Raw genomic sequence first — 12,335 nt, 5'->3', positions numbered from 1 at the left:
AATTTCAAATAGTCAATTTATTAAAATCATTTCTCACTAAATCTCCGAAAAGTTTTTCAAACGCGCTATTCACCCCTCCTCTAGCTTGGTAACCATCTAGCCATATAGACCAACAGTAAGTTGATTAATTTAGTTAAAATGTTTGCATGATGTTGATGTTATAGTTTAGAATTTTAGGGTTATTTTTAATTTTGGTGTTTTATATTCATTTTTTTATTTTAGTTTTAAAGTAGATTTACATGTAAGAGTATATGATTTATTTTAAGAGTAGATATAAGTTGATTAATTTTGTTATATTTTTTGCATTTTTATGTTTTTTTTAGAGTAAAACATTTTAGGGTTATAGTTATGATATTTAGGGTTTATGTATAATTTGCACTCCAAGTGTTTGATTAAATGTTTGAATGAGTTTTTCATTGATTGTTTTTAATTTCTTATTGTGTAGATCTGAAACAATGATCGATATGTTCGACGTTCATGCACAATTCAACGGTGGAGAACCTCAGAGGTTGAAGGTTCGACACCTTGGTGTCACGTTAAGAGGTATCAAGGATCAACTGAATGAATTCAACCAAGAAGTCAACCCCGGAGACACAAGGAGGGTGGAATACGTTCGCTATAACCTTCCAACGCTCGACAATTGGAGAATATCATTCATTCAGTGAGGAGCATGTTTTGGGAGCACAACATGTTCTAGTGGATCGATATGCGTGTAACGTTGCTAAGATCAACTGAAGATATTATCAACAGTTTGATTCCGCCAGAAGATCGTGATTAGGTAGGGAATGGACCTTCCAACTACAACAAATGTCTTACCTCTAAAATGTGGTAATTCAAACTTGTTAAACGACAGTTCTCAAGCATTCACCCGACGGTTCTATTGTTCCTTCCAAAAGATTAAATTCTTGTGCTTTGAGTATGAATTAATTTGGATAAAAAAAAAATTGACCCTTGCATTAATATAATGTTGTAGGTACCAAAGATGAAATATGAAGCTTGATGTGTGATGAAACGCTTACGGGACAAATTGGGTTTTTAAATGAAAAAGAAGATTAGTTTTCATTAATTTTTAATTGCAACTTTTAAATTTTTTTTTGAACTCAATTATTTCTTTCTTTAGGAAATGATTAATCTTAAAGAGTAATTTTCCATTAATTTATTTTAATAGTTTATCTTTCTATTAGTTTCGTTCAAGTAGTTTGTTAAAAAAAAATATTTTCATACTTTCTAAAGAAGTGAACATTTTCAAATAATGTTTAGGATGAAAATCCGAGGCGTTACAATGGGGATATGCACATCGCCCCACCTACCGAGCTAACCACACTCACCTCTCCATGTCCTTTTACATGGTGGGGAATCGAGAAACTATGACCTTTCCCTAAATTAGTGGGGAAGGTCAAATACCTAGTGGTCGTTGTCGACCACTCGATAGAATGGATTGAGGTGGAAACCCTCACAAAAATAACAACGTACCATGTTTCTTCAAAATAAACACATCACCAAATCCGGAGTACACACAATTGTAGTCACCGACAATGAGACTCAATTCACTAACGGAAAATTCCAAAAATATCTAAGGGATTTGAAAATCAAACACCAGTTCACTTATGTCGAACATCCCCAAACCAATAGGCAAACTAAATTCGTCAATCAAGTTATCCTACGAGGATTAAGTCGACGATCGGACATCACGAAGGGAACTAGGTTGAGGAGTTACATATTGTGTTGTGGGCTTATCTCAAGACTCTTCATTCAACCACTGACGAGTCCCCATTCTGTCTTACATACATAACATAAGCTATCTATGTTGTGACCATTTTTAAAATTAAATTTTGTACTTAAAAATATTTCTCAAGTTGAGACTTGGAAGATCAAAGTTAAAGCAGACTTCAAAACGTTCTGAACTGTTAGTATAAAACAAAATAACAAGGATAAATAATTATTTGTGTGATGTGCATGATGTAAGTAAAGAGTATAGGGATAGAAAAGAAGAACACACATAAATTATAGTGGTTCATCCAATGTGGGCTAGTCCACTCCTCACAACTTGTGAGATTTCCACTATGATGCTTGAGACAACCTTCTTAACTCCTGCACCTTACACCTTTGTTCCCTTGGAACAATTACAACCTGTATTCTGTAAGCCTCAGTAGGCTCACAACTTTCTTTGCTAAGTCACGCATGACTATACACTTTTTTTACTCAACTAACACTTTAATACCCTTAAAGCTAGATGAGATTTCTCTAACAAATGATTTGGAAGTTTGAATGAAATTGGATAAGAAGAAGAAGAGAAGAGAAGATTGTTACACACTCTTTAATATTTTAGGAATCTTTAGAGTTGATTTGTGCAATCAGTTTTGCTATGAAGCTTTAAACACTTTTAATAAGTTGTTTAAGCATGCTTGGAAGTTGTGTGCTTCAATGTTGAGTCTTCTGCCTTTTTTATAGAGTTTCTTGACCTCATGTAGTTGTTAGGACGTGTTCAATAGTCTTGTGCCACGTGTCCTAGTACTTTGCAACTTTTTCTTTAAAATCTGGAACAACATTCTGAACTTCAGTATGTTTCTGGATTCATCAGATGAACTTCAGAATGTTCTTGGGTTCATATGTATGAATGTCGGATTAGATTTTGGGTTCCTCATATCAATGTCAGATGAACTTCTGGGTTTATCCATGAACTTTGCAGATCTGTCTTGGAACTTGTGTAGGAGAGAGGAAAGTGGATCTGTCACTTCATACTCATGCTAGGGAATTTGCTGGTCTGTGTATAGTACCTGCTCCCATATGTGTCTAATTCTAATTGAATAAGACTTGAGCTTGCTTTTTACTTTTGCTTTTTACCTACTGTATTGTTAAGTCAGATAAAACATGTAGCTGGAAACGAACCTTATGAACTTAGAATGTTCATTTGTTTTACTTAGGATGATTTGTAAGACTTCCATTTCATGTAATCAAATCCTAATAGTAAAACATCAATGAAGTGTAGTATGCATAACATCTAGGATGATATTCTTAGAGGAATATTCCTAATGTTTTGTACTTCTTTTGTTCATTAGTCCTTAATGAATATGTCTTTTGACTTTTATCCAAATAGATGCCTCTATTGATCTAAGTCATAGTATTTTTCTGGACTTTTATTTATGTCACATATGTCTTGAATGCTCTTGATAATGTTCATAGATTTATGGGCTTGCTCTTGATAAACCATAAGAACAATCTTCTGAACTCTGACTGGGTTCAGAGGCTTTCATGTTCTTTGATTACTTAAATCTTTTTATGATTTATACTTTGTTCATGTCTTAGTTAAACACTCAAGAAGACATATTAAATACCAAGAAATTAATCAAAGTTTATTAATCATTTAATCATCAAGGTTTGTTATCTTTAAAATTAATTAGGGATTTTACATCAACAATCAAAAGTGAAGATGCATTAAAAGAAGCAGCCATTAAAAAAAAGATAATTGCTCGCCACAACAAAAAATTTGTAAAACAAGAATTCAAAGTATGTGATTTCGTCCTCCAACGAAAACAGAAGGACTCTAAGGAAGGCAAGTTTGCTACCAACTGGGGCGGGTCATACCGTATCTTTCTCAAAATGGGGATGGGAGCCTCTGGCCTCGAAGTAGGTCCTCGTCACTTTTCTATGAGAAACTTATGAGGTACTACAGTTGAATTAATTCACAAATTCCAAGTAGGTCCTCATCACTTTTCTACGAGCATTCGATAAATTACAAATTGCATTTTTAAAATTACCCATATTCCCTCAAAAAAAAAAAAAAACCCATATTATCATAAACATGTTACCGACCATCACAATCAAACAAAAATAAATGAAATGCACTACTCAAAGTACCAAACAGTCCAACATTAATACCATCCACAATGCAGCACCTCGTTTGGGTGCTAGAATAGGTTCCGATGGTACACGTCACTCGTTTAATAATTAATTTGGGTCTAATTAGTTTGCACCACCAAATAGATAGGAAAATTATTCTTCTCCCATATAGTTTTGCTCATTCCTAAACGTTGCATGTTGTTTTATATTTGAACAGAGAGAACACAACAATATTGTGTTTTCTTCCATTTCTAACCCAAACCTAATCGAATTTCTCCCATTTTTGCGATTCCCTTCAACTTTGATCAAAACAACATCAAGTTCTACTTCCATTACAAGTAAGTGTTCTCTAACCTTTTGCTTTGGATTTTTTTTTTTGTTTAAATGTTAAGAGTTTTTGTTGAAAATTGTGAAATTTATATTTTTAGGGTTGATTTGCATTTTGATTTTTGGATTGTTAATGATCAAATATTTAGGAATTGTAGTTTAGATGTTGTTTAGAGTAAGTTTGACTCCAATGTGGTAGTTTAGGGTTTAAAAATTGTTAGATTTTATATTCATTGAATATTGCACTCTAGGTATTAGAAAAAATGTTTCAATGTTTTTATTTTTGCATTGGTAATGATGAAAGTAGTTAGAAATTGAATTGTTAATGTTGATTATAGTGAGTTTGAGTGCAATGTGTCAGGTTAGAGATTGAAATGACATTGCCGAAATTGAACAGTTGTTGTTGATTAGTTAGAAATGACATAATGTCCTTATGAAAATCATTGATTTTTTTCTTTTAAAAATGTTACGTATATATGTCTGAGAGGCCGAACAGAGTGAGAGCAGGCCGGGAGAGCATGACACAAAGTGCACAGGCCGAAAAGGCGTCTGCATGCCCTCCTGCTCGAAGGAGACATGGCCTTTTGTTGGATTTTAGTTTAATTCTTATTAGTTTGCTGAAGATATTGACATTGAAGTGTCTTATACGTAGCGTAAATGTTTGCAAGTCTCTCTAAAAACTCAAAAGAATCAACTATATAGGTTTTCACATCAAATTTCTTCGTATATGATGAGTGCTACAAAAGGGAATGCATTTCTAAGATGTTTTGAGCTTGTTCATGCTTCTCTGCCAATTGAAACTTGTCAGTTGGCAGGGCAGTAGGATTGAGTTCAAAAGAATATTTTGGGATTCATTCCTCTTTTCTGAGTACTCATCATATATGAAGGGATTCGATGTGATAACCTATACAGTTGATTTGATACAGTGTGTTCTCTTCATTCTTTTGAGTTTTCAAAGGGACTAGCAAAATTTTACACTAAGTATAAGAAACTTCAATGCCAACATTTTCAATAAACTTTCAAGAATTTAATTTATACCCAATATCATGATGATACCACATATTTAGGGAGAATTTAATGTAATGTAACGTAGATGGAATTAAAACTAAATAAAATTGTGTATTTTTGGAATTGATTTCGTGTACTTGTGTATTTTTAGTTATGATTTATTTTGGATCATGAATGAATTGTTGTTACTGTTGTTTCTAAGACATGACTTGCTTTTAAAAAATGAACATAACATATTGTACGTTTGGGGTATTAAAAAAATAGCATCTTTATGGGAATTTGCAAAAATTGATGAAATTTTAACTTACCTAAAAGTAACATGACTTAAGTCACATTGACTTTGTACCTGCGTGACTTAACTCACGTTGACTCAACGTGACTTAAGTCACGTTCATGCTACTGAACATGACTTCGAATAACAAAGTCTCTAAAATAATTTTTTTAAGTCAACGATAAAATTTTGATACATATTTATATCCACCAAGATATTTTTACTGCACTTTTCTGTTTTTTTAACACTTTTGGCAATTCATAAAATTTCACTTCAAAAATTTCAGCAAAGCTTTCATCCGTTTGTACAACATTAACATTCAACAAATTCTAGTGCTCAATAGTCGCAACAAATTTTCATCAATCACATTTCGATTCCAATTCTGACATTTGTGTAAAAATCACAACTCAATGTATATATGCATCTGAATACCATGTATCATATGTCCATTTCAAGGATTTTGATGACACCAATCAAGATCATCTATTTGTCTTCCACTATATATGTTATTGACATAATAAATAGACGAATGAATGATTTTGATTGATGTCAAATCATATTCGTATCCCCTATCCAAAATTTGTTGATGGGTAATGTATTTATCGCTTTCTTTCGATTTTCCCTTTTTTTTTATTAAAAAAACTTCCCCTATTTGAGAAAGGATTCCATACACCAATCATTATTACATATATGAAGGTAAATACTGCCTCTAATCTTATATACTTAAACAACCAAGTGACATTTTAGTTTCTTTGTTACAAAATGTTTGGGTTATTCCAGTACATACGTCTAGTAAAGTCCAAATAGCATTCAAGAGTGTTTCCAAAAAGTAGTGCCTGTAGGTTCAAGATCCAACAGCAGCCCTCCTTTGAATTCCACGAAAGGGAAAGCAATTGGGTGATCGTTTGCCTTCATTTTCCACCTGTTTCAAGATAATCAAGTATTTTACTTTTAAGGGTCATGGGACACTTGTTAGGGATTCAAAAATGGAAACAGTTGAATGAAAAAGTTGTTTTTTTAATGTTTCAATGTGTTCAATACACAATTCCTAAGATATTTTCACTTTAAACATTCTATCAAGTGCTCTACAGACATTTGTTAGCATTTCCCTAATTTTAAGTTTAATAATATTAGCAATACTCTTTTCACAAAAAGGTTTCTCTTATAGGGTCTTTGATAGTAAATCTTTGCAGGTAAAATATTTGCAGTTTTCAAGAATATTGGTTTTACTATTTAGACTAGAAATGTTAGTGGCACAGTTTATTGTCTATTTATCTTTCATTCATGTGTAATTTTCTACTTTAAGTTAATAAATTCATATATGAAAATTTTTATAGGAATTTCAATATAATTTTTTTCTTAAATACATGATTTGTACTACTAATTTATCTTAATATGTATTGCCTAATTTATAGCTAGTATTGTAAGGTAAGTACCTATAATTAAGGACAAGATGATGAAGGAAGAATGCTATCTCCACTTTAGCTAGATCAGCACCAGGACATAGACGTGGACCACCACCAAATGGTGCAACTTTCTTGCTGCTCGAATTTTCCTCCTAAGAGAGACAAAATTAGATTAGATGTGCAATAGAGTAATAAACAAAAGCATATATGCTTGAGTTTGTCTAATGCATTAATTGCAACATACATTCCATCGATAGGGATTGAATTCTAATGGATTTTCCATAAGGTTAGGATCCAAATGTGGTGCTGACAAGACAGGAAGAACCTTCCACCCTGCTGGTATCACAAACTCTGCAAAAATTTCAAGTGTGAGAAAGTTCTTGTTATATATAAGATGGTAGAGCATTGATATCAAGATGTCAAAGCATCCACCCATTTGAAAAATATAAGAAAAGGAATGTAACTATATGCGTCAATGTGATATTGATATAACTTATAAGATACCGACACATGTATTACCAACGCAATGTTAATATGGAGTGTAAGTGTTGCGTATCAATGGACCGAGAAATGAATAAGGTCTTAAATAAATTTTAAATGGAGAAACTTGTTACACCTAAAAAATATATTTTTTGTTTTGTCCAAAAGTGTACTTTGAGACAAATTGTGTCGTTTGAAAGTATCCTTTTAAAATTTTGTGTGGTTCTTAAGAGAATGTGAGTGAGAAATCTTTTGAGGGCGTTTAAATAGACATTTTATAAGTGAAACTTCTCTCCTTTAAAAAAATATCATTTACAAGGTAAAATATTTTTTGAATCCCAAATATAAGTGGTTTGACCCTTAGACCCACCCTATCAAAAAGAGTATCATATATTTTCTTATTGTATCACAATTATAAAAGCTATAAACTTTACAAATACCTTTGAATTTGATATCTTGAACAGCTTTCCGGTGAAGATATTTGACAACATTCCCACATCTCATAGCTTCATTAATCACCTAGTGTCAACAATATTTTTAATACCACACGTGAGAAAGAACAAAATCATGAGGAGGAAAAATCATATACAAAGTCACTTAATATTTAATTGGTTGATAATTTCCTACATTTTGAGTGAACTGCATTTGCCTATAGTCCTCCCAGTTCAATAGCTCCCCTTCCACTTTACTTTTCCTTATCACTTGATGCTCTTCCTGCAAAGTTTTTCAATGGTTAATTTAATAAAATACATTTGATTAATATATATGGTTAATATAAAAAAAAAAAAAAAAAAGAATTCAATGATTCATTGTCACGTCATTTAATGAGTTTGAAAACATGATATGTCATATTAAAGAGTAATGCTCATTGTTACGGAAACGAAACACATGAAGTATTGTAGTCTCTTGAAAATTTGTTATAAAGTCTCACATCGGATAAGAGATGAACAAACAATGTGTTTATAAGTGAGGGCAATCGTCAGACTTACGTCCAACAACAATTTCTAAGATCCTACATCGGATAAGAGATCCTACCTCACACAAACCGGTTTTGTGAGGTAGTGTTAGGTCCAATCATGATTTCTAAGACAATTTGGCAAGGCAAAGTATCAATGAATGTTTCTGTAAATATTTTTTATTTTTTATATTGTCATTGTATATACATTAATCAAATTAGTGATAATTTTATAACATATATATATATATATATATAGCTAAGTACCTTTAAGCTTTCCAAAGCATTAGGGGCACCCTCAAGGAAATAGACAATCAAAGACAGAAGTTTTGAGGTTGTCTCATATCCCCCAAACAAAAGGTCCATAACAATGCTCACCATCTCTTCATCACATAAATTCTGCTTTGATAAAATCAAATCCAAGAGGTCCCCTCCTTCCACAGGTCCAGCAATATTAACTTTACGCCTCTCTATTATAATATCTTTGATAATATATGAGAGTCTTATTCTAGCCTAAAACAAGCCAAAAATAGGAAAGTCTCTTGTTAGAATCAAGACAAGACACTTTTTTTGGAACTTTGTTACTAACTAGTTAACTTATTTGTTAGTACCTTCACAGCTTTGGAGTATGTAGTCCCTGGAATATTTATTGGCAATGTAATGAAACCCTTTATATAATTCTCAAAGTTCCCCAAAATCTTGATAGCTAGGGGATCATCAGGATTGATATTCAGAAGGTGCTTCAGCATAACATTGATGGAAAACTGTTACTTAGAAGAAAACAACATATTTCAGTCAGTAAAATATTATTATAATAGTCTTTTTCTTTTTTTTGAGTTAAATTATAATAGTCTGTTCTTCAACTTTTGTTGACCATATATATACATTATTTCCAAAAAAAAAAAACTTGTTGACCATACATTAATAAAAGTAACATAATATTTATTTTAGGAGATGTGATTATTATTGCATTACTATATTATATTATGATACTCAGTTCATGTACTAGTTGATTGACAATACAATTACAAAAATAACCTTATTTTTATTTATTTTTTGGTGAAAAAGTTAAGGCCTAGGCCAACTCTGTCATAGATAGGGTTGTTTTAAGATATGAGCCTTGTCCTTTTTAAATCCTGGCATGACTTGTTATTCAAATCTTTAAATAAGTAATTTTACATATTTTTAAATAGGTTATAACAAGATAATAAATCAATGAGATTAATATTACCTTTCGATATTTTATAACATATTTAACTCTACCCTACTTTAAAATACCCCGTAAAATATCGAAAAGGTAATATTAATCTCATTGATTTATTATCTTGTTATAACTTATTTAAAAATAGGTACAATTTACCTAAATGTTTAAAAAAGTTTTACTTTTCTATCTTTAAAAAAATAAATTGGTCTATCGTGTTTCTAACATAAGCTAGGATGTAGACTTGGTCAGTCTACCTGTTGTTGGTTTTTGGATGTAGGTGTTCCCAACTCTAGCTTAAAATTTGTCAAGTAATAAAAAAAATTAAAATTAAATTAAAAACAGAAACAGTCAGAATTTATATTTATATACAATATTTTTGCAAATGAAGCTTTATATTTTTTTTTTGAGGGAAAATGAAGCTTTATATATAAATTAGCAAAAAAAAAAAAAAAAAGCTTTATATTTAAGAAAGAAAAGAGGTAGTAGTTGATAGAAGCATGCATACCCTTTTAGCTTCTTTATAGAAAGCAACTTGTTTACAATTTGAACCCCATGAGTTAATCCTTGAGAGTGCAAGCATTTCAACAAAATGAAGGAAGTTGGATTCAGACTTTGATGCACTTACAAAACTGATGACGGTGCTTCTTAGTTTCTTGTGAAGTTCTCCTGTGACAAGAATTAGAGCATATTTCCCTAAGATTTTGTGCATTACCTTAGGGTAATCAACAGGGAATAGTTTCCCTTCATTTTGAAGAATAAACATGTTGAGCTCAAAGTCACATGAAACTATGGTGGGATAGCCAAATAGATGTGACTTGAAAACTTTGCCATACCTACATAACAACGATTGTTTAGTCATTTATACAACGATTCTTTGTTTTTGTGTGGCGGATATAGTTGATGTAGAATGAATTGAATCTTTAAAATTGATTTTAGTAAAATCGAGTTTTTTTTTTTTTTGAAAGGAAGTAAAATCGAGTTAAATAGTAAATCTTTGACTACATTTATATAAAAGTGAACTGAATAATAAAAATCTTTGACTACATTTATATAAAAGTGAACTACATAATAAATTTTGTGTCAAAAAAAAACTAAATAATAAATTTGAATAAAAACAATCTTAGAGTCAAAAGCTAAAATCATAGGTTCAAATAAAAATCAATTTTACTTGGAAATATGCAAATATGTCGAAATAAATTCTACATTTTGAAAATTAATTTTAAAACATCAAAATGTGAATCCAAACATACGCTAAACAACAAATCTCTTATACATGTTGTTTGGAGCTGGATTTAAAAAAACAGGCACACATGACATCAATTCTCCGCAAGATCAACAATACTTATTCAATTCGCGATTTAAAAAGACCTTGGTTATGAGGATTGTTACAACATTAGAGAAAAAAAAATGACTTCAAAGAATAGAAGGTGAAGGTAGAAAATGGAAATTTACCTAGAACAACGTTCTTGTAAGAAGCTTCCTAAGGAGTTTGATCTATGAGGCTTGAGGAATTCAAGAGTTTCTCCAATGAATGGCCACCCCATAGTTCCATGGGGCAATTTGTGTAAGGAACCTTGGTTGCTAAGATATTTAACAAGATAGGCAAAGGCTAAGATTGAGATGATAGCTAAAATGATGGTCATAAACTCAACCATGGTAGCTATTATAGATTCTCTTTATGTGAGTGAAGGATTTCAATTCTGCTTCAGATTGTTGGAACTTTGCAGCACCTTTTATGTGATTCTAATCTGTTCAGGGCAATATATAGATGTCCAAACCTATAGTTCTATTCATGTACTATGTAAATCTTTCAAACTTTAGAGCATGTTTGGTAAGTTTTTTTATTCTTTTGACTAAATGTACTAGGTAAATTTTTATACTTTGGATGAATCTTTTGACTAAATAATATTTTATGGGGACTAAAATCAAATGTTGGTATATTTAGGGGAACTATTTACTTATTTAGCCCATAATTTTATTTATTTATTTTTAAAGGTAAATTTATTAATTATGTTATTATAATTGGTAAACACTTTTTTTGGTGTGACCTATTTTTAATATACAATTATCCTCAAATTTAAATTCAAATCTATCCTACAATTATAGGGAATTTAAATACATAGTTAGTTTTTTTTATAAAAAAAAAAACTATGTATTTGATGTGATCACAAATTCATTAAGCATGTGAAAAGAAATATAAAAAAAGGCACTAAAAATGAATAGTAAATTTCTTAATTTAATTTCAAGCTACCATCTTACTCCCTCCGTTTCAATATGAGTGTCATTTTTGCCAAAATAATTTATTTCAACATAAATGTGACTTTTAGTTTTCAATGCAATAATAACTTTTTCTTTTCAATTATACTCTTCAATTAATATTATATACACTATTTCTAAGATATTATTTTTTAGGATAATTTGGTAAAATAATATCTCTCTTTCTTTTAATTAATGCATTTCTTAATATGTGTGTAAAAATATTAAAATATATTCATTTTAAAACGGATGAAGTATATTTTATTTGAATAAATTGGTTATTAGCGTTGGAATTTGGTTGGGCTGCTCACCCGAAGACACTACTGAAACGGCCAAATAGCCAATTAACTCAATTGATGCTAATTCATTATGAGCACATTTCTGCACAATATTCATTAAAAAAATGCAAAAATTAACTTTTGGCCCCCATAAAATATTTGTTTTAGTCTTTATAAAATTTTTAATTTTTGTAATTTTTAATGAAACTGTGCAGAAATGTGAAGTATATTGTAAAAAATTTCCCTAAAAAAATAGAATTTTTTAACAAAACATAAATTAAATATGAATTTTTAACAGTCAAACATATAA

General features: G+C 30.7%; 1 protein-coding gene across 1 annotated transcript; it reads right to left on the bottom strand.

Moving 5' to 3' along the window:
• Window positions 1-6,079: 6,079 nt before the first annotated feature.
• On the bottom strand, window positions 6,080-11,210 carry CYP724A1 (cytochrome P450, family 724, subfamily A, polypeptide 1). The gene is made up of 9 exons (XM_085725374.1): window positions 10,944-11,210; window positions 9,997-10,324; window positions 8,899-9,051; window positions 8,555-8,800; window positions 7,960-8,046; window positions 7,773-7,851; window positions 7,097-7,203; window positions 6,883-7,004; window positions 6,080-6,368 (listed from the first exon to the last, which is right to left on the bottom strand). The coding sequence occupies exons 1-9, from the start codon at window positions 11,144-11,146 to the stop codon at window positions 6,257-6,259; spliced, it is 1,437 nt and encodes a 478-aa protein (XP_085581500.1). The 5' UTR covers window positions 11,147-11,210; the 3' UTR covers window positions 6,080-6,256.
• Between the last annotated feature and the right edge of the window lie 1,125 nt (window positions 11,211-12,335).

This window comes from Medicago sativa, chromosome 7 (assembly GCF_051527215.1).
Source record: "Medicago sativa cultivar Bolivia chromosome 7, Bolivia_mono, whole genome shotgun sequence".
NCBI classification, from domain to species: Eukaryota; Viridiplantae; Streptophyta; class Magnoliopsida; order Fabales; family Fabaceae; genus Medicago; species Medicago sativa.
The sequence above is the reverse complement of the archived record's forward strand: the minus strand, read 5'-3'. Positions and strand labels throughout refer to the sequence as shown.

Excerpts from the sequence above, each read along its gene's own strand:
- CYP724A1 (XM_085725374.1), bottom strand. The coding sequence starts at position 11,146 with ATGGTTGAGTTTATGACCATCATTTTAGCTATCATCTCAATCTTAGCC. Across the intron at positions 8,047-8,554 it reads ATGCTTTGGAAAGCTTAAAG|GAAGAGCATCAAGTGATAAG; the intron begins GTACTTAGCTAT and ends AAAACTTTGCAG. Across the intron at positions 7,005-7,096 it reads TCAATCCCTATCGATGGAAT|GAGGAAAATTCGAGCAGCAA; the intron begins GTATGTTGCAAT and ends TGTCTCTCTTAG.